Source organism: Drosophila grimshawi, unplaced genomic scaffold (genome assembly GCF_018153295.1).
Source record: "Drosophila grimshawi isolate 15287-2541.00 unplaced genomic scaffold, ASM1815329v1 contig_848, whole genome shotgun sequence".
NCBI classification, from domain to species: domain Eukaryota; kingdom Metazoa; phylum Arthropoda; class Insecta; order Diptera; family Drosophilidae; genus Drosophila; species Drosophila grimshawi.
The window spans coordinates 367,501-391,644 of NW_025063692.1; the positions used below are offsets into that span (position 1 = coordinate 367,501).

General features: G+C 37.6%; 1 protein-coding gene across 2 annotated transcripts in view; it reads left to right on the forward strand.

The window, feature by feature from the left end:
- LOC6569440 (innexin shaking-B) overlaps positions 1-23,822 on the forward strand; it is a 60,296-nt gene extending 36,474 nt beyond the window's left edge. Inside the window, exons 3-9 of one of the 2 annotated variants that reach the window (XM_043216214.1) lie at positions 4,529-4,662; positions 4,730-4,919; positions 20,023-20,177; positions 20,253-20,317; positions 21,708-21,874; positions 21,997-22,175; positions 22,286-22,574. In XM_043216214.1, coding sequence (XP_043072149.1) covers positions 4,529-4,662; positions 4,730-4,919; positions 20,023-20,177; positions 20,253-20,317; positions 21,708-21,874; positions 21,997-22,175; positions 22,286-22,478 — 1,083 coding nt within the window. In that variant the 3' untranslated portion in view covers positions 22,479-22,574. Of the gene's footprint in view, positions 1-4,528; positions 4,663-4,729; positions 4,920-9,838; positions 9,870-12,907; positions 14,094-20,022; positions 20,178-20,252; positions 20,318-21,707; positions 21,875-21,996; positions 22,176-22,285 lie in introns of those variants that run through there. The other variant, XM_032741408.1, reaches the window with a different exon arrangement.
- Positions 23,823-24,144: the final 322 nt, after the last annotated feature.

Here is a 24,144-nt window from a genome sequence, read left to right on the forward strand (position 1 = left end):
ACAGTGCGCCCTCGAATGTGCTTACTATATTGAACATAGAAAAACTGAGACTAAACCATCTAATCTATTCACATAAAATATCGGTAAATTAATCAAAGTACTATAAACAAAAATTCAAATTAATTTGAACCCAACCCCCATCCAAAAAAAAAACAAAAAAAAAACCGAAACAATAAGAATGTTTTTTTTTTTCAATAAATTGTGACGAAAATGTTAACTGGCTCTCACCAACATCACAAATCACACAAAATCAATAAACAATCAAAACCAAATTACCTAATTAAATGCAAATGTAAAAAAAAAAAAACAAGCAAAGAAAACACGATAAAACAACAAACAACAGCAAATGGTAAATGTTAAACATGCAAATTTCGGAACACCAACACCAGTCACCAGTCACGAGCTAGCAAATTATATGAAATCAAAAAGTAGAGTAACACTTGATGAATTACAATAAAAAGATAATGCCACGCCGCACACAGCTATAGTTCCACATGCAACCTAAAATCGAACACTTGGTTACTAACACTCCTCAAAAGCAAAAAAGGTCCTCTCGCTGGGATCTACCTAGCTAACTTTTAAACTGCTTTCAATTTCGCTTAGTTTACACAATCCACAACTCCGTCTCTCTATCTCTCAAGAATCCACTATTCACAATCCACCACTCTCACGAACATCACCAACACACTCGCTGCGTGCGCTCACTCGTTAGCTCGTCACGATCACTTACTATATATGTACTTACTCGATCACTAACTCACTCACAAACTCACTCACTCTCCACTCTCGCTCGCCACTCGTCACTCTCTCTCTCTCTCTCTATCTGTCACACTGCGGAATGGCCAAGTAAGAACACACGCTCGGCATTCAACGTAATGTCAAACACTCGTTCGTATTCAGCAAGCGGATGCGACGATCACAACGTATTACTCGTTAAGATCACAACAACAACAACAACTACAAGCAACAACAGCACTCTCCAACACTTTTTACTCATCAAAATGAAAAACAAAACAAAACAAAAGAAAAGAAAAAAAAAACAAAAAAAAACATAAAAGAAAAACAAAACAGGAAAAGCAAGGCAAAATCAAATTAAACTTAAATCACAATTAAATATATACAATATTGTTGTTGTTTATCAACAACAATTGATTAACTAAACGCCAAGTTTTATACAATATAAACCTACTCACTCTCTCAACCCAATCTCAATCACTCACTCAATCACTAAAATGTCACAGTAATTTTATATCTCTCTCTCTCTCTCTCAGTCACGCAGTCACTCAATCACGCAATCACTGACTTTCACCCAAGCTAAGCCACAGCCAAAGCAAAACTAATCCAATTACCAAATTACCAAAATACCAATTACAAAAAAAAAAAACCGTTAACTGAAAAAGCTAAAATAAAGCAACTATAAATGATAATTTTACGCCACACTTGTATTTTACTTATGTATGTATATGTATCTGCCATCCATTTATTACCTCTTAAATAAACCAAAGTCAAGACTATATATCCATGTATGTATGTATATACTAAACATACATATCTAAAGACTTATTCCCCTTATATCAAATGCTAAAACCAACCAACTAGTAACACTCAAGTAAACTTATCCAAAGCCAAAGCCAACATTAAACTTCAAAACAAGGCCGACAAAAACACACACAGAAATACTATAATCAATACCAATATAACTACAACAAAGTCACTATTTAACCAAAAAATACAAAAACAATACAAATTTAAGCCGCGCTTAGTGTATGCCAATTGCAAATATTTTAAGTAATGCTATTTACATTTCAAAATTTTCGAAAACTCCAATCCAAACTCCAAATGAAAAAAAAAGAAGAAAACCTGTAAGCTAAACTCGATTGTAATTTGTTAATTTGAGCAGAAAGCAGAAAAAGCTAGAACAACATTAAATACTTACAATTATCCAAATACCTCTATGCTTTTCACTACTGTCCCGAGATGTGGGCTGCTAGAGATATAGCTGAAAGTATGGTAATCAATTTGTAGGACAGTGCGTGTGACAGATCGTATATGATACATAAGATTTTATCATTAATAAAATCTGCAACACACATCTTAAAAACAAAACTTATACTTAAGCTAAGCCCCCGAGCAGTGAGTAAACTGCGGGAAAGTTAATTTAAACAATTACCTACAACCGTACATAGACATCTACGTATCTATATCGCTCTCGATCTCGATCTCACTCTCTCTCTCTCTCTCTCTCTTTCCAAAAAGTAAATATATATTTATATATGTCTGTTTGTCTCACTCTAACTTGTATTGTGTAATATTTAGAAATAACGTACCAAATTTACACCTAACTTCAAATCTGTTCGTACATATTTTTCTCCATTCAATTCAAATACATCTAGTTATTTCCCTCTACAATCTTAAATTAACTATGATATATATACATCTATTTTTCTTTTTCTACTTCTTATTTTCAAGTGTTAATTTCTGTGTAAAACACACTTACACTCACGCTCACTCTCACCCTCTATATCTCTCACTCTCTCTTTATATATATATATAATAAATATATATATTATATATATATATCTTGTGTATCTCTCTCGCAATTTTATCACAATTTCATGCACAGCTTTCAGCTGTCGCACACACATTTTTATTGCTCACTGTTCCACAAACCACCAACAACGACACCACCAATTACGCCACACCCACCACTACCTTCACTACTCACCACTACTCACCACGCTCACACGATAATGATCGCGATCACGATTACAATCATGATCGCAATTAATCGCTCAGCGTTCACCGGGTTAGACTTTGATCACTTTTCAAGCAATTTGAACTACAAGAATTCACCACCGCTCAGCTCACAATTCACCTCAGCTACAAATTAGCCAAGTTCCAAAATTTTATTATAATACTAACTAATGACGATCACAATTCACTTATTCACCAAAAACAAGCAACTAACAAAACTATCAACCACAAAAAAAAGAAGTGAAAAACACCACTACTAAATCTGTGCATTCAATTTGAAGAAAATTGATGAGCCATTATCGAAATTTCATGGGTGTGCCCAGACCGTTTCACAAGTTATTCATTACATTTTTGATTTTGTGGATTTGTCGTTAAGTTCGTTTAACTTTTCATGGTCAGCCGAATGTCAAAAGTGAATCCATTTTATAAAATATCGATTGAGTGGTCATCGTTATGAACAAATAAACTCAAATTCAAATTCAAGCTCAAATTTCAGTTCAATTATTTGTACAAATTACTTCAAGTCCAATTAGCATACAGCCCATTCAAAACGCGGCCAATCTGAAGTGCAGCATCAAACAGAAAGATGTATTGGCAACCGATAGCTCAACTATCTATCTAATTCATTCACTCTCTTTCTGTCTGTCTCTCTCTCTCTCTCTCTATATATATATATATATATATATATAAAAAAAAATATATATATATATATATATATTATATTATATCTTTATCTCACTCTCTCTCACTTAGTGTGATCAACTGGGTATTCAAATCAATTCACTTCAGTGGCCACCAATCAAATAGTCAAAACTTAAATTTGCATTCCCAGCAATTCAATTGAATTGCCAGTCAACATACTCGTAATTCGTTTCACACTTCAAACCAAAATTGATTTAATGTTTTATTGAGTTTCTTCTTACTTTTCCGTTAATATAATATCCATCTGCATACATAAAGAAAAGCCAGCCCTGAAATTACCAAATTGCTGTGACACCTTACTATACTTACATGAGAAATAAAATTTAAAATCTGGAATTTAAAATTTAAACAACTCAATATTACAAAATTGTATTTATTTCGAAATCAAATTAATTAATAACCTCCCACCCCCACCCCCCGCCCATCGCCTCACATCAGCGCGCCCAACTTGAGCAGCCTCCAAAAAGAAACCTGATCTCTGAAATGAACATATAATTATAGATACGATTTTTCTAGCTATTCAGAATGGGCGCGGCTATGTCGTAGAGATGGGCCAATTCAGATCAGATCAAAGTAAAGTTAACCTGATAGAGTATATATAAAAACCTGTACGTATAGGAGGCAACTTTCACCTCGCTCTCTCTCTCTGTCTCTCTCTCTCTCTCTGCCTCTCTCTCTGTCTATTCATTAATTTGTAAGTCAGTTACACTAATTTTAAGAAAGAAAATAAGAAGACAAAAGAAAGAAACAGTAACCCTGCCAAATAAGTAAATGTACATATACTTATAAATACTTATAAAGCACAATTTGAAAAATGAAAAAGAATACAAGAAAAAATAAAGAAAAACGAAAGAGAAAAACATAATACAACTAATTATGGAGACAGACATACTTAGCAAAATTTGTATTACAGTTTTGCATTTAAACTCTTTTCGATTTAAAACACCCGCCCCTCTAAAATCGCCCCGCCTGCCAATACGCTTAATAATAATGTTCTATCTCTTCGCATACGCCTCAATAAATCAACAAAAACAACAACGACAACAACACAATTGATAATTTCGATAAATAGGTGTCTCATGTCAAAATCGATTCACCTGTTTTTCGCCTGCACACAAACGCAACGGTTATTTTACTGATCACATTCTCGATTGCTGTGACAACGCGGCAGTACGTAGGAAATCCCATAGACTGTGTACACACAAGGTGAGTTTGATTTGATCATAGCAAACCATAACAATTACAAAAATACAAGCATTGTTTTGTTTCACAGAGACATTCCCGAAGATGTTCTCAACACATATTGTTGGATACACTCAACGTATACTGTTGTGGATGCGTTCATGAAAAAGCAAGGTTCCGAGGTGCCTTTTCCTGGAATTCACAATTCACAGGGGCGTGGCCCTCTAACAATAAAGCACACAAAATATTATCAATGGGTAGCGTTTACACTATTTTTTCAGGTAAGCCAACGATATATATTCGACTATATATATGTATATTTATTTATATGTTCAATTTACATACTATTGTGCTTTCAAAAGCTCCCTCAATAACGAAAAACATCATGAGTTGTGCATATGATAAAGCTTAGCACAGCCAACTAAGCAAATTCTCTAGCCGAGCACGAGCTTTTCGGGATTCTGGCACAGAAACACGCTAAAAGCTTATTTGCGTTTCACAAATATGGCTATCCTTGAGTTGGGCTTTCAAGCCAAATAGCTTGTTTGTTCTTCTTTGAAAGGTGACATGGATGAAGAAGGCAAATTTGTCGAGCGCATTGGTTTATGTCCACTCTTTAAACCGAATCCAAGGCAATTGCAAACTTTTTGAAATAACTTTATATTTCGTATAAACTGCCGTTTCTAATTCGATTCATATTATATAGTTTTACTGGACATCTGTTTTGCCCAAAACAATTACTAAATGAGACATTAGGAATGAGTTACGTTTTTGTTCTTAGATTGATTTATGCATTTCGCATTGTTCGAGTACTGAATGAAAGGATAAACTGTTAGCTACCCTGACCTTTGCTGACCTAGCATAACAATAACAATAACAATATCTGTTCAACTTCCCAGCTGGCCGTCTCTGCAATGAATGCATATGTGTGTGTCTCAAATTGGTCGGCCAAGAGGGGGAGCAAGAGATAGGAACAGATTGGTGGTGTAGCAGGGGAATGGGGGATGCATAGTTTGGACATGTCTAGCCAGGCACGCGGATATCAAATCGCTGGGGAGTCCCATTCGGTGACGTCGCCTTTTGTTATAAGCGACATCAAGAGCTCTCCCAATGCTGCTGTTGTTGCTGATGATAATTATGGATTAATGCGGCATACGATGAATGGACACACTGCATGTTGACGTTGCAATTACGTGCTGCGTCAACCGTCAAGTAGCAGACACAAGCCCCAAATCGCAACTCCCCAACCCCATCCCGCATAATACAAATGTTTTGTAGTGAAAATCGTGCAGCCGGATGAAATGAAGCGATGACTGCGCAACTATTTTTGGAGCAGCCGCCACAAAACTTATCAATTCTCTTTCTCCAACTGTTTGACTGCACACTTTTCCATATTCTTGCCGCGCCTTGTCTTTGCCTCCACCCTCCACCTCCCCCTTCAGCAAAGCAGCCCCACGTCTCTCGACCACTTCATATTATTATATTTGTATGTCGGTGCTATTTTCGGTAAAAAACAAAACGGGGAATGCAACCGCTTGACCCCATTTAAACTTTACCAATGGAACGGCACAGCCCCCAGCAATGGGCAGCGGGGAAGGGTGTCGCTTGTGGGGCATTGCATTGACGTTGGCAGAGCATCCGACTGGGGCGGCTTAGTTAATTATTCTCCGGCTGCATTTGCCTGGGGCAGTGTTAATTTGAGCGTATTTTATCAATTTGATGCACGAGCTGCTTGATATTTGTATTAATTTATTTAGGCAACCTAAGAGCAGCTAGATAATTATATGCTAACAGGGATGCCAGCGGAGCGTGAAGGCGCCAACAGAAAAACGAAATCCAAAAAAGAAAGGAAAAAAAAAAACGGAGCATCGGAAAACACTGAAAGTAGCATTTAATTTACGAGGCGATTTGTGTGTGGCCAAAAATGTATGTTGTTGTATCGAAGACGGCCCTCGAGGGAATACCCAGATGCATAAGCATATCATTAAATTATAATATCCTATTTATCAAATCATATTTATTCCTGATCGCAACAACAACCGACACAACCATTTGACATCTCTCGACCGGTGGCAATCAAACTGTATGCACTTAATGCCCAATATCTTCAGTGATTGTCGATCATAAATCTCGAAATAACATTAGAGAACTGCAAGATCCACAGGCCTTCCCCACCTAATAGATCAGCCAGTCAGCTGATTGTCATTTGGGTGAAAAATGTAGAGCTGAGATTTCCGAATGATTTCTGCCATGAATGCCATGACTGCCTCCCAAGTCGCAAGTCGAACTGCTTTGGATAAGTTTAAATTCTCTTGCTTTTTAAATTTACATATAAATAATGATCAAGTTTTTAATGCCAATAATAATAATTTAAGGGTATTAAGAGTATTTTAAAGATCGGTTGAGTTCTGAAAAGTTATTGTTTGGAACCATTCCATAACATGTTTGTTAGGCTCTGATAAAGTTATGACAACGAAAAGTCCTTCTTTGTAGTTTCTTCCATCACAAGAAATATATATTATATGATATCTATCTACATATCTATCTATCTAACTTGTCCTTGTCTGAAATGAATAGTTGTTGTCTACGAGTCAACAATTAGCAATGCTGCCACTGTTTTCCATACTTACTCAGACTTTGGGCATAATGCAAAAATTGGCGTTGTTCCCAACCAACAAAGTGTTATGCATTTTCACGCTCGTATTTTGGCTAATGTTTTGTGTATTAATGAGGCGATGCTTTTCCGGCACAGACGTCGAGTCGACTGCACTAAAAGCATAAAACACAATCTGAAACTGAAACAGACGCCGAGGTTCGGCGTCTGTTCGACAGAAGCTATAGCTGAATCAGGTTCTAAGTATGGCCAAAAGAAACTGTTATCTTAATGGACACATTATGCATTGAAATGTGCTGTTGTCTTTTGTCTCAAGCAGCCCGACTCACGTAGACCAAAAACCAATTGAATTTTAATAGACCCAGTTACTGTTACATATGTAGGCTTGTGTATACCCAATACCAATCCAAATCCCAATTCCAATCTCAGCCTGCCAAAGCACATACATTGTATTTTGAAAATGCTCGTTTATTGTTGCCTTTGCGGCAGCTGTCCATCATGACGCTATTTTCCGCTGCGACATGTGACAACATAATAAAATCGCCAATGGATTGCAGACAGTTTTTATTTGCATAACTCCAACTCTCAGGCTAAACTGGGGCTGGCAGTCGGCAGTCGGCATTCGGCACAGGCCTTATTGATATGCTCCACATGGTGTCTGGGAGAGAGAATGAAACACGCATAAAACTCTATGACGATATGTCCTGCATGTGTCCTGCTAGTGTCTTGCATGTGTGTGTAGAATTGTGGTGAAGCCTTTGTCTGGCTGATTGCAGCAATAATGAGCGGAAATCGCACAAGCAACAAGAACAACAAGGATACAAAGGGCCAAGTTGACAAACATCTGGACAGCATTGTAAAGGACATTTTGTGTCCTTCCTCAGTCTCGACTCGGCTAGTCTCGTCTCGTCTTGACTCCTTTTCTATTTGCATTCATTTCACTTTAGTGGATGGGATGCTGTTGCTGCCGTTGATAGTTGCGGATTTCTTGTGAGTGCGCGAAATAAATATAAGCATAATGTAAATAATTTCGTTCCACGCACAGTGGGTCGACACTGATAATTCCTATATGAATATGAGATAAGCCAAATCATGGCTTAACTGGAGCGATGGGGGAATCTTCATCTCCCCTGCTGATAGCAGATAGCAGACAGGCGATCAAAAATGTATCATGGATTGAACTCATCTTCTGTATTGTTTGTGCAATAATGTTATCGAGTAATTCATACTCGCACATCAATCAAATAACTGATATTCTTTTGTATCTTATACTGTGCAAGAATATCATGACTTAAAGCTTTAAATATTCCTCGAATATATTGTATGCTGCCATCATAAATTTGATGCAGATTAACATGTGCATATCTTTTAGGGCTTCGGTTTCTTAATTTTTCTACATTTATTGACAGAAATATTAATATTAATACTAATTGAAACTTAGAACCACTGTGTCAACTGTGCTGATAGCTGTCATTTGATGAAGGGGCCTGCCAATCGCAACTGTAACTGCAACCAAGCCTGTAACTGTGTGTAAATATGGAGTCTGCCATTGTTGTGTGTGTGTGTGCTTGGTCTTCTTTTTCTTCTGTGCTGTGGGAAACAAATTGTTGCAAAAGCCACAACAGCAACGTTGAGCGTAGAACCTATCGAACATAGTCGTCGTCAGTCAGTTCATTGTTGTTTACAGCCGCCAACATTCAGTCATTCACATTCACTCACATGCACACACACACACCAAAATACACACCAGAACACACAACATACAGCCAACCGCCAAACGCAACATACAAAAACTTGATAGAGACAGAGACACCAACAAGCCGGAAGTGTGCGTTGCTCGCGAGCAAGATGGCCACATGCGGAGAGAAAGAAAGAGAGAGAGTGCCAGAGCCAAAAGCAGTGATAGAGATAGAGAGGACGGCAGAGAGAGAGCGAGAGAGAGAGAGAGAGAGGGGGAGAGAGTGAGATAGAAAGAGCGAGCTAAAACAAAAGTCGAGAGACAGATAGATAGAGTGAAAGGCTGGCAACGCTGGCAGCGAAGCATCGCTGGCAGAGGAAATGTGAGCAGAGATCTATCGGGAGAGAATTTGGCCAGCAGTAGCAGCAGCAACAGCAACAGCAACACAAACAGCAACACAAACAGCAACAGCAACCTGGCCCGGCCAACAGCGAACGATGCTGGCCATTTCCGCAGTGTCTTTTTGGTTGGCGAGGCTAACGCGCGCGCGTTTTTCTGCTGTGATCTCGAACCGAACAGCTAAGCAGCCAAGCAACAGCAACAACAACAACAGCAACAATAGCAACGACAGCAACAAGAAAGCACGCCGCGATTCAAATAACGAAAGTCGAGCATTGCCAGACGCAACGGCAATTTTCTTTTCTTTCTTTTTTTGTCATCAGTTGGTGGATTTGTTTGCCCAAATCTTTGGTGCGTCTGTGTTTGGACGAGTCCTGGAGATTCAAGTGCTGTTTATTGTGATTCTTTTTTTTCCGGCTCTAAATTTTGTTTCCGTGTTTTTGGCTGTGCGATCGAACAATGTGAAGAGTCCTTTCACACGTGATGCAGCCGTTCGCAGGCCTTGTGCCGGCGCCCGCAACGCGAGCGACGAATGCGATCGTATGAATATTCATATTATAGTACATATGTATATCTTCCCCTCTTTTTTTTATTGCTCTTGGCGATCTGTTTTGATATATTCCCAAAATTTAAATCCCACACACACACACACACACACACATACTTGCTCACTTGTTCGTCGCCGATTTTGCTACAATTCCAAAATTGTGCATGCTGACCAAGTGATTGGGATATTGCCACCGCTCTGGCCACCGCTCCATCATAATTAACTCTACAAAGTAAATAAATGAACTGGCCAAATGGACCCGGCCATGTGTTAATGGTGCGAGGCAGTCGCGGCAACAGTTTCGCCTTTATATTCACCATCAGCGTGTACAAAACCAAAATTTTCACATTGCTTTTGTTTTTATTTTTTTTTTTGCCAATTTTCTGGTTTGATTTTATTTTTATTTTTATTTTTTTTTTTTTTTTTTGTATTGAGGTGATGGTTTGCCAGGAGTGTGAGAGGCAGGCACTACATTGCTCAGTGTTCAATCACCCACGATCTTGCGCCTTCAATAGCCACTCCTCCCATCTCATTGAATACAAAGTGAGCATTTTGCATGGGAAAATTGCCTTTGGCACTGTGATCTCAGTGATGATCGAAAACGTTTTTACGTACACAAATTTTAATTTTTCATCTTTATTTTTATATATCATACGCCGCGATGTCGACGACGCTGCTTCTACTTCGGCTTCTGCTTCTGCCTCTGGTGTTGTCTTTTTTGTTGTTTTATATCATTCACACTTAGTTTAGAATGATATATTAGGTTGTGGTCTCTTGTTTGTAAAAGTGTTTTTTAATACTCATTTCGGGGGGTGTTGCCCCCTATTGGAGGGAAGTTTTAATAAACTGATGCAAACAATTCGGAATGAGTTAATTATGGCTCGAGATAAGTGGAATGGGTAACAGTGTTGTTCAGTCAAAATCGAAGCTTGAAGTAACTACGTGATATTAAAATGTATGCGTGTCTATACAATATGTTCACATATTAGATGAGTTGCCAAAATCCTTGAGAAGACACTTTATCAAAGCCCTAACATAATATTAGATAAAAAAGCTTCCAACTGTTCAGTTTATCAAAAATGTCAAATATTATGCAACTTGACGAACATTACCAATAATATTCCGATTTAATGTATTTTCGCTTACTTATGTGGTTTTATGGCATCCCAAGAAGACTTAAGCCTATCAACCTCAAACTGTCTAGTTGTGTTTAGCATTCATATCGTCTATTTGCTTACTGTGCGATATTTTTTCGCTGCCGCCAAGACCCCCAAAAATAAATATATACTCGAAAATAAATAAATCGCATATCGTATATTGTGTTTGACAACTGCAGCTTAGATCGAAAATCCCCTGACAAATCCATATGTACATACAATATATATATAAATATATATTGATATATAGATCAAAGTTATCAAAGATATCGCAATATGTACAGTCTTTCGTTTTTTTTGAGAATCAATTCGAAGTCGATGTATTTGATGCTGTATCAAATTTTGACCTCAACTGATGCTGAACCAGATGAAACAGAATAAAGAATGCACGCATGCAGTTGAATTTTATGATCCTATTCGGTTGAATTCGAATCAGTCTTATATATACTCGTAGTACTCGTAAATACTACGATGATCTCTGAGGCACGTCAAAGTTTCCTTTACTTTGCTCAGTATTAGAATTTCAGTTGTTGTTGTTTGGTTTCGTTTTGTTTCTTGTGATTTTCTCATTACTCATTGCTCACATTTGTCAGGCGACGAGGAAAACCCAATTAGTCATTGGGAGGTGCCGAGCTTTGGGCTTCCTATTTGATAGCTCAGTTGTTGTTGTTGTTGTGTGTTCATATTTTTTGTCATCCGCAGAATTTAAATCCATAATTATAGATGCGTATATTTAAATTTAGACACGCATTGTTAGCAGTCCCATCACCATCTCTCTCTCTCTCTCTCTCTTTTCTGTTTGAATAAAACAAATGGAGAGAAAAAAGTGAGAATGTGAAAATTACAAAGTGGAACAGGAACGATTTAGGGTAAATGGGAATGTTTTTTTTTTGTGCGGGGTGTGAGAACAAAATTGGGGACTCGTTTAACTTAATTAGGCATGCGTAGCGACAACAAACAAATTTGGAAATTTTGGAATTACTGGGTATTATCATGAAGCATGCCTGGCATATTTCCAAATGCCCTCGCCCCAAAATATTTGTTGAAATGTCAAGTGCAGTAGTGGCCGCTACTAAAAGCGTATCATTTTATAAACAACAACAAACACAAGAGCAACAGGGAGGAGCAGACCAACAGCAGCAACAACAACAACAAATTACAAACTAAACACACACAAAAAAAAAGCCTCAATAAAACTTATGTGATTTTTCGTTGGGCCTTGAGTTCAAGCTCCTTACGAGCATCGTTACCTATGTACAAACAGATATAGGTCGATTTTTGTGTTTGGCAATATAAGTAAATATATATATATATATATATATAGACTCCGAGTGGAGTCGAAAGTCTACATCGATCATCTCTTCTACACTTGATGGCGCGTTAATTATTGGGAAGCCTTCGCCATTGACTTTGCCTGGTTAATTGGGCCACGTGTACGTATACGCAATTTGAACACAGACGTTGTCATAGTTTTTCTGTGTGCGTGTGTGCGTGTGTGCGTATGTGTGTATGTGTGTGTGTGTGTGTGTGTGTTTTATTATGCCTTCGACTAGGAATTTGTTTATAAACATTGCAATTTTGAATTTTACTGTTGATTTCGTAGCCCCAGCTGCGTGAGCATAAATTTATTAACATATGCTTACATATATACATGCATATATATATATATATATATATATATATGTAGTATATATTTATGTGTATGCTACTCCAACCCTAAACCTATACGCACTGAACTGGAAGTCCATCTAATGCCACATTTTATTTATATGCTCGCAACGTTTTTATTTGTTTTTTTTTTTCGTTACGAAATTTCAATGGTTGCCGAGCATTAAAGCTACCGCTAAAATAAATATTTCTACATTCAACCATAGAGAGTGAAAATGTTTCCAATTGCTTTTCAATAAACAAACTACCGCCGCGAACCGAACTCAGTGAAAATATTAAAACAAAATTTCGCACGTTTATCAAAAGTTGCCGTCGCTATTTAATTTTGAATTTCGCTTTCGCGTTCGTCATTGCAATAGTAATCGTCAGACTGGAGTGCTGATCAGTGATTCAACCAGTCGTTATTCTCAAAACAGTACCCAAAAACGAATCTTCAAATAAAAACAAGACACAAAACAAAACTAAATCAAACAAAATTTCAAGAAGAAACGAGAATAAGACAACAATCGGAATTGAATGCAGCCAAAAATGCCAAGTTATATGCAAGGGAGGAAGCGCATAAATAACAAGTGTCCACCCAAATCCATCAGTCACCAACAGCGGAACCAGCGGAACCAGCTCACAAATCCTAGCCAGCCGAGTCAGTTCATTGTTTCAGCAAATGTTCGAGCTGCGTACCGAGCCCACTGCTCTCGCCCAGCTGCTCAGCGGCCGATGATGGCCTGGCCGCGCAAGAGAAAGAACTCCAATCCTCAAAACGATATCTCCCAGCTCAGTTCAGATCAAATAATAGAGTAACTCGAGTAGTACACAATATCAGAGTCCAGACTGCATTCAATTGGATCCTCTACGATACAAACAGACACAAACAGACACACACACACCAACACACCCACACACACACACGCAAACACACACATACACACACACACAAATACAGAGAATATAGGAAGGAGTGAGCGTCTCAGTTGAAGCCATATACCAATTGAGCTTTGGTAAAAACACTCCGCGCTCCGCTCTGTTTAACAAACCATGTTAGATATATTTCGTGGATTGAAAAACCTTGTAAAGGTCAGTCACGTTAAAACCGATTCGATAGTATTCCGCCTGCACTACTCAATAACTGTGATGATTCTGATGTCATTCTCGCTAATTATAACCACACGCCAATATGTGGGTAATCCAATTGATTGTGTACACACTAAAGATATTCCAGAGGATGTGCTCAACACATATTGTTGGATACAGTCAACGTATACGCTCAAGAGTTTATTTTTGAAAAAGCAAGGCGTTTCGGTGCCATACCCGGGTATTGGCAATTCCGATGGCGATCCTTCCGATAAGAAGCACTACAAATACTATCAGTGGGTGTGCTTTTGCCTATTTTTTCAGGTGAGTTTCAAAGGGGCCCACTCACACACTACTCTTGCAATTTGAATGAAATCAGTTTAGATACTAACACACAGAATTGATAAAAAAAAATGGTTTTAACAATAGCGGGTAACTATCAGTGTCGTGCCATAAGCTACTCAAACATGCGTGCCTATCGGTGGGTACTCATCAGAAGGTGGGTACCGAATAGAAGGTATCTTTAATACGGTACCTGTTAGTGGTACCTTCCATTGCCGAAATACCGAATACCTACTAGTGGATGCCCAAGCGATTGCCTTTCAGTTTGATTTAGTTGTAGTGCTCCTCTGTACTCCATACATACATGCATATATTTCTATCTATTTGAGACCATTGACAGCCTCATCCCCTTGACTTTATTTCTGTCATCGCACAATGCATAAAATGTCAGATTATTGTCAGGCAGCGACTAAAGCAATTATCAATTTTGATGTATTCAGTAATTAAGAGCTTCACTAACTAGTGTGTGTGTCTGCTAGTCTGCCATAAACTAAGGGACGGGGGGGCGTGTTGCCCATTGTGATATGCTTACATACTTTATGCATATGCATATGTATATACACACACACACACATACACGCACACACTCATAGTGTACATAAAAGAGCGTACATTTTTCAGTTTGAGTTTCAATACAAAATTGAAATTTCCAAATATTTGTGCTACTTTTTTGGTTGCTGTTGTTGTTGTTGGTTGGCCTTTGAAACACAAGCAGCTTGAATGCGCATAGCCAATGAAATGAAAATGTTTAAACATATCCGTATTACCCGATTTGTTGCTGTTGCGAACATTTCACTTACGCACACTCAAGGCCAACAACAGTTGACTGGGCCGATATTCTCTCTGTGCTGTGACGTATTTGCATACGTCTACGTATTTGCATACATTTAAGTAATCGCATCTATGTATGTGCCTGTATGTGTGCCAATTTATCTATGTTTGATTGCTCGATTGTTTGTTTGTTATACGAGGCGCATGCAATGTTTCACATGTTTCCGTTCAATTCTAAGTTATAATACTTCATTACTTTCCGCCAAGTGTTTATGCAATCACAATTATTCCAAATACAAATTATTAAATATAAACCATAATTCCTGTTTACAAATATTGTGTAAGTGGAACAATTAAATAGAGAGCACAGGTCGTGTTATATATTTTCTTCTTAATTAATTGATAATTAATGGAATGGGGAAACCAAATCTCAACCAATCTTATAGGCTAGTTTGCCGCATTGCAAAACAATATACAAATTATATATGCAAAATATACAATTAAATACATGTATGCTTAAATAGTATTGGGTCTCAGTTGACTTGAATTACACGAATGGTATTTAATAAAATATCACAAAAATGTTACTTTGCAATAGATAGGGACAGGTGCTCCCCTATATCGATCTTCCCCTTCTGAACTGCATCTAATGACTCTGCTCTCATTTACAAGTGGCTGCGAGGGGCGCTGAACGATTGCACAATAATATATCTTCCCGCTAACAATGTACAAATATTAAATGTATATTTTTATCACACTTTTGTCACAGTCGCCACTCGTTATGTGTTCTTTGTTGCGGTGGGGATGGGGGGTTGGCGGGGTTTCGTCCCGCCTCGTCTGGCCTGGGGCTTGGTTGGCTTTTCTCGGTTAGTGTCACAGTGGCGATTATAGACGTCGCCGTCGCCGTCGTCGTCGTCGTCACAGTCACCCAAATAACTATAAATACATTTATTATGGTATTCTCCCTGCTTAATGACGCGTAGACGGCGTTTCTATAATTTACACATTTTCCATTCTGCTTAATTTGTGGATTTATTAATAAAAGCGACGGGTGTGACGGGTGTGACGGGTGCGACGGTTGCGACCCGAAATCGAAATCGAATAAATGCACTGAGATGCGTAACGTATATATGAAAGTATATAGTGCATACATATCCATGTACTTTTCATTATTAACAATAAAAGTCAATGATCATAAATGCCATGAGAAAACAAGCAAACTCATAAATCTGTAGACATCAACTGGCTGTAAATATAGAAAACCTGGTACCGACTTAGTTAACTACAGTCTTCCCAAACTAGATAGATAGATAGAAATAAGTATGATTTCAGGATCACAATTGGTTGCCCATAATGTAGGGCCGAGTGGTGTGGATTGGGGAGGAGTGTGGAGTGCTATATGATAGCCATCGATCATCTGCTGATCAAGAATTGATTGCGATCGCTAATGGCCAGGCCATTAAGTTAGACAATGCAGCTATAAATTTTAAAAGCAAAATTGCCTGCAATAAGCGTTCATGAACACGAACCCGCTCCCAATTTGATGAGCGTTTGACTTTTCATTTTCATTTCCATATCCATTGCGATTTGGATTTTCAGTTCCATCTCGAATCGGATCATATCGATCAGGCGCTCCCCTCAGATATGTCAAAAGTTGGAATGTTTGTTCTTTGCCTAGCTGGATATTTATTGAAAAGGCGCAGACAAACATAAAAGTGAACAAATAATAATTCTGGCCAAATGCCAACACAAAATGCTGAGCAGAAAACAAGCAGAGACTGAGAGGGTTGCCATATAATGATGTTGGGATAGAATGGGAAATGCGTTGCCTTAAGTTGCCTCGTTTCGCTTGCGCTTGCGACTGAGGATCATGTACGTTGGGAGACGGGCTGGCAGCGTGACGCCGACAGCGACGACCACGACGACGACGACGACGACGACGACGACGACGACGGCTGGACTCCCCACCCGAGTTGCATGGACATGTGTTTATATTTGACTTATGTGGTTTTATTTTGGTTCACGCTGTCCGGAACGTGCATTCAAATGGGATTCAGTGAGGGGGCTGCCAACAGCGCCAACCGGGATCAGGCAACTGGCAGCAGGCAGCCGGCGCACTGGGCGTCAACATAGGTCTTTATGGATCCAGCCAAAGCCCAACCGAACAGAGCAGATGAGAGCAACCACACCGGCCACCTACCCACACCTTGCCAACATGTCTGCATATCAGACTGTCTGCACTTCGACTCCTCAACGCCGGCCACAAGGCGTTCACATATTTTGCCTAATTGAAAATGCAAACATTTTCCTTTTGGATTTTGTTGATTTTGGCATCCCTTTTATCTTCACTGGGTGGCGCACAGTGAGCTTAGATCAATTGACATGGATCTTATATTATGATTGTTTTATATCTGAAATATTTAACTCTTATTATTATAGGGAACAGTTCAAATAACAATAGTGAATATCGCTCAAGCTTAAGAATTTCTTAAAGCAAGTCAATCTTTCCCCCATCTTCTGTTTACAAATGTATTCTTCTGTTTCTATAAATACCATTGATAAGGTGTGTGAAACGATCCAAGCAAATGATATTTTGATAGTTTGCTACCCAAACATATTTCACGACTGTTTAATGAGCATGTGAAATAAATTGTGTAAATTTCGGCAAGACATGTCTAAATATTAAATAATAAGTTGAAGATTTACACAAAACTTCATGCAAATAAATATAATTCATAAAATATTTGTCAAACTTTCGTTATTTATTCGAAAAATTTCGTTTTCCTAATTGGAACTCAATTTAGTTTTTAGTTTTTAGTTTTATCGATTTACAAGGATTAAATTCATTTTATTTACATTTCTTGGTACTTTAGCTTAGAGCATTAAACTTATTATTATTTAATGATATTTTTCTCAGTGCTACAAGCTTAGACTTGTACGAATAATTAGTGAATAATCTGGGTTTTAAGAAGCTTAATAGATGACATTAACAATATATGGACATATAATATAGACGATTATAATATAATATTAATTTCTATTGTTCTAATTTGCTATACTTAATATTAGATATTAGATTAAAATATAGTGTAATTTTCTACATAATTTTCCCTTAAGATGTACAGCAACAACAGTTTGCAAAAATTGTGGAACAGTTGACTCCAAATGTTTAGTTTTGGCAAAATTTGCCCCACTGTGCAGTGGCAGCGTGCATCTTTTGTGTTGAGGTGCATCTTGGTGTACTTTCTTCATTTTGATTCGGCTGCAGTTGCATTTATGCGATGTTTTTTGAATTTGAACGGTTGCCAAATTGCTTTTCCGACACACGCATCTGCGTCCCCCAAACGTAACGCAACCCCAGCCTCACCCACATCCCCACCCCACAGCTCCACACGCACACACAACTACAACTTGTAGTTGTACAGCCCTTTTTTGGCCAAGACACAAGATTTTGGCTGTTGCTGTTATTGCTATTATTGTTATTATTGCTGCTGCTGCATGTCATCGCGCCAAGCCAATTGGCAGAGGGAGATGCAGCGAGGAAAACAAATATGCATGTATATATGTAAGGGAAAAGGGAGGGAGAGGAGATAGAGTGGGAGCGAAAGAGAAAGGGAGAACGTCTCAAATGTGGCCAAAAGCAAATCAAACGCATCATTTGACTTCCGGCAAGCCGTTGCATGCCATGAGCCTATCACTTGTCTGTCCATTTGTGTATTGTTGCTGTTGTTGTGGCTATTGTTGTTGCCGTCATAAGGCGATACAATGTGCCACAGATGTTGGCCAGCTATAAAACCATGCGGCGACGCCAATATCAATTCATTATTTTTCGGATTTGTTGCAACAGGCGCAAAGAAATGCAAAATTTAGCCAGCAAGCACGTTCGCCTCCCCTGACCCCCCTTAAACCCTCTTACAGCCCCACACCACCACCCACACCACCACCCACATCACTCCCACACTCCAACCACATTTGGCATTGCGCGTGTGGTGACGTTTTGTGGCTAGAGTCATATAGTACTTATTTTAGCATTTGCCAAAACCAAAAAAAAAAACCAAAAACCAAATGAACAATGAAAATCGAAATGGAAAAGCAATGAGATGGTGGGGGGAGAAGGTGGGAGGCGAAGAGGGGTTAGTTCAGATTGGCGCAAAACAGCAGCCGCCAGTTGGGCGCCCACTAAATAAACTGAACTCTCACCTCGAGAATTCTTGCAACTAAGCTATTGTCTGCCACTGCCCGGGGATTAACACCTGCCCACATGCATGTGTCAAGTAGACACACCCTAGACCAGGCATGGGGTGGGGGGGGCCGTAAAGAGGGGTAAGAGCTGCCAAAGTAAGCATTTGCACAATTTAGTGTCAAATTTACGATACAAGTTATTATTAATTTGTCATCAGAGCTCACATAAATATAACACAAATGAAGAAGACAATTTCTGAAGAAAAGATCCATTTAATTGGGCAAGATTTTAGTCTTTGTCACTGTCTGTTTCTCCATCTAGCTCATCTATCTATCTATTATTTATATAGTATCTGCATCTGTATCTGTATCTGGCATGGTTGGCCGTCTATTGTTGCTTTTGTTTTTCTGTTGCTAATGGATCACGGCTAATTGTTTTGATGACATGCCTATAAATACTTACATACATATAGTAGATACATTTAAATGTCTGTCTGTCTATCGATCTGTCTGGCTATCTGTAAGTAACGAAATTAGCAAATAATAATAAGAATGCATGAGAGCATTAACTAGGAAGGTCATCCAAAGGCAATCTTAAGCATATATAATGCCTTTGGCATTGTTAACTGGAATTATCTTTCTCTCTCTCTCCCGCTGCCTGTCACTCTCTCTATATATTTCTATCTCTCTTTGTATGTGTTTTAGGCTAAGCAAACAGCTGGCGATTGTCACTTGTCAAATTTAAGCGCTTTTACGACAATTCCAATGCGACAGACGCCTACACAATGGCAACATCTCACCTTTACAGAACTCTATACCTATATATTTATTGCTCGCTCTATGACTCTCTCTCTCTCTCTCTCTCTCTCTCTCTCTCTCTCTCTCTCTCTCTCTTTCTCTATCTCACTCACATACACACACACACTCATTTTGTCTATGTATTTATGTTTCTTTGCAGGCAATCTTATTTTACACACCAAGATGGCTGTGGAAATCTTGGGAGGGTGGCAAGATTCATGCACTCATCATGGACTTAGATATAGGCATTTGTTCCGAAGCCGAGAAAAAACAAAAAAAGAAGTTACTTTTAGATTATTTATGGGAAAATTTAAGGTAAGCGATTTGACTCCATTTTCTGCATAACTATTTAGACTCAAAATTCGCAAATTGAAACAAACTTTGTTTCAGATATCACAATTGGTGGGCCTACAGATATTACGTGTGTGAACTGCTCGCCCTAATAAATGTGATAGGTGAGTAGCAATGGGCAACTTTATCAACAGCAAACATTGTATTATCGTCATCAACATCATCATGATCATCTTGAGGTGCAGCTGCTGGTGCAGAGAACTGTTCCAGTTTTGCATAATGTTATAAACAATTATGGGGTTAACCATACACAATGCCCATCGCATCTGTATATAGTATATGAAATACCAAATATATACCATTGATATATGTATATAGTGTGTATTCACTATGTTCACTCATTCATTTTTCCGAGGAAAATCAATGACGATCTTTTATCGACTGACCGTAGCCACAGGCCGCATCAAAATAAACAAATGTTACTCATTGCTGCGGATTCCTGGCTTCGATTTAATTTAGCGGACAACGTGCGCCACGTGCGCCACATTCGGAAATCTAACAAAATAATTAGCTGTCAGAATATACATAAGAGAAATAAAGAAATAAACAATTATCAAATACATTTACAACTATACAACACACACACACACGCATTCATATGCACATCTGAACACAGCATTAACAAATGAACAGAGTTCAGACTAATTGAATGTTGACGTTTGATGAGCTTACGAAAGGAGTAATTAACGCTATTCAACACAGTTCAATTTTTAAATTTCATATTTTCAGTTCATAATCATAAATATAAAAATATGTATACATATTTACGACGAGCTTAGTGTCAAATTTTTTGGCTGATACAAATTTAAAGTGAAGATCAAACGTTTAAAATAACTTTGATATTTTATAGAACCTCTTTGATTCCCATTGGTTCAAGGTACTTTAAATGTTCGCCAAGTATATCCTATTTAATTACAATATATACAGCTTATGAGAAGCAAATCTTCCGAAAAATCCCAAAATCAGAATGTATAAATATACACTTTCGATTAAGTTCACTTTTTTATTTTGGTAATCAATGGGAAGTGAATTCTGATGAAGATACATTCCGTATAATCGCATTGCAATGATAGATTAACTAATTTACCATGTCGTTAACGGAATCACATCGAACAGAACCGGATAAATAAATTGATCAAGACACCGTAAATAACGGAGCACCAAAGATAGAGCGTGCATCAAGTGGCTAACCTATCATTCGAAAGGCACCCTCATAATTTACAACAAATCTTGTTAACAATAACATATTTCTAACACACACACACACACATACCGACAGCGTGCTGGAGGCAGCAATAAACCCATAAATTACACCCGCTAGTTTCGTAGAATAAACACTCTTTCATATACTTTCGTATACTGCCATTTAAACATTTCTATATATATATATATATATATATATATATGTATATATATATATATATATATTTATCTGTGTATATGTATATATAAATAAATGTATCTTTATTAATATTAACTTTGTTCGTTGCATAGGTCAAATGTTTCTTATGAATAAATTTTTCGATGGCGAATTTATGACATTTGGCTTGGATGTGATAGATTATATGGAGACCGATCAGGAAGATCGCATGGATCCGATGATTTACATATTTCCCAGAATGACCAAATGCACATTTTTTAAATATGGCTCAAGTGGGGAGGTGAGTACATATTGGCAACTATAACCGACTGATATTGATTTCAAATATAATATTTCTAAGTGCTGGAATATTCGGAAATATAATAATATATCTGTCTCTGTCTCTGTTTCTTATTGCGATAGGTGGAGAAACACGACGCCATTTGCATTTTACCATTAAATGTTGTTAATGAGAAAATTTACATTTTCCTTTGGTTTTGGTTTATATTATTAACGTTACTCACATTGTTAACGCTAATATACAGGGTGGTTATTATATTCTCGCCTCGAATGAGGGTCTATTTATTTCGAATGAGATTTAGGTGAGTATATATTATCGACATATATATATATATATATATATATATATACACTGTATTTGGACTAACACTGATTTCTCTTTTTCTCATCCTTTATTCATCGATCATTGTAGGTTAGTGCGTCGTGACGCAATTGAAATAATCGTCCGTCGTTCCAAGATGGGCGATTGGTTTTTGTTGTATTTGCTAGGTGAAAATATAGATACAGTTATATTTCGTGATGTTGTACAGGACTTAGCGAATCGTTTAGGACATAACCAACACCATAGGGTGCCTGGATTAAAAGGTGAAATACAGGATGCATGATATTGGGAGTATTAGAAAGGATACGAAATGCAATATGTCGTCTCTATATAAAAACAACAACAACAACAACAACATTCAACTATTTAGTACAACAACAACAGCAGCAGCCGCTTCATAAGTTCAAAAATAAAACTGAAAAAAAACGTATCTTACAAATACAACCAAAAAAACTATCGTCAATGCTAGCACATCGAAGTCATTTTCAATCATAAATGCAGTCAGCAAATATTGCAAGAGAGTAAAGCACAGAGACACCTCGATCACGATAAAGATAACGATAACGATAACAACAAGGAATAAGATAAAGATAAAAATTAGAATATCAATAGAGCCAAAAACACACAACGAATGTAAGCGGACTAAACCGAACCAGAATCGAAATTGAAATTGAAATTTAAGAAACGTTAACTGAAACAAATTAGCCAACAAAATACAACAACAACAAAAACAACGAATAATTAAAGCAGATAAAGAATATAATTAATAATGAAGAATATTAATCACGAGGAGCAGCAGGAAAAGGAGATTTGGGCGCAGCCCCCAAGCTGCACCCAAGGACATGGCAAATGGATGCACGTAGCGACTGCATCTGGGTGCTTGTCCCATGGATTCAAGTCAACAAGAAGAAGATGAAGATGAAGAAAAATAGCAGTTGCCCAGCGACAAGAACAAAGTGTGTGCAAAAAAACGAAAACAACACGAAGACAACGAGAAACGAACGGCAAGGAAATCATGTGAAATGAAATGAAAAGGAATGGAAAGGAATGGAAAGGAAAGGAAAGGAATGTTAACAACGCTCTCGCTCTCTCTCTATCTCTCTTACATTCAGCAACATAAGCAAACATATATACAAATACACATACAAGCGACACATGCTCACACATGAATCACATGCATCACACATACACACAATATTCACACGGCATTACTCATACGCCCCGTACGTAGACGCTGCCGTAGATAGAAACCATGAAATCGCACACTCAACACACCAGCTCCGCACTTTGCTTGTCATGCAGCAACACAACAAAACACCAACGAAGTCGAGACGACGCCCGCGTATAATTGCATTTCTGTATTAACCAAAAAAATATTAAGAATAAAGAACAACAATAACGACTCGGAAGCATCACGAGTAAGCAGCAACAACAACAGCAAAAACAACAATATCTGCACCAACAGCAGCTGCAACTGTTTCGAGCTCAAGGATTGAGAAGGATGACTACAAAACTTAAGCTCGTCTCTCATTTAGTAAATCAAATGAGTGAATAAAAACGAACAAAAAAAAAATATATAGAAGGAGAAAGAACAAGGATGATAGTAGGAAGCAAAAAAAAATAAGAAAAAAAAAAGAAAAGAAAACCAAAAAAAAGCAGGCAAAAACAAAAAAGTTTAATTAAATTAAATTCAATTCAATTAAATCACTTATTAAAAGCAAAATGATATCTTGAAGTGTTCATGTATTCGAATATGTGTAGGTTAACTAAGTACAGCATATAAATAATTATAATTAATATATAATACATACATACATCTGCATATATGTGTGCATACATACGCATACGTACGTGGATCTATATATGTCTAGTATATAGTGGTATGTCTATGTAGATATATGCATACATACATATAAATATATATATGTATATATAGTACATACATATAT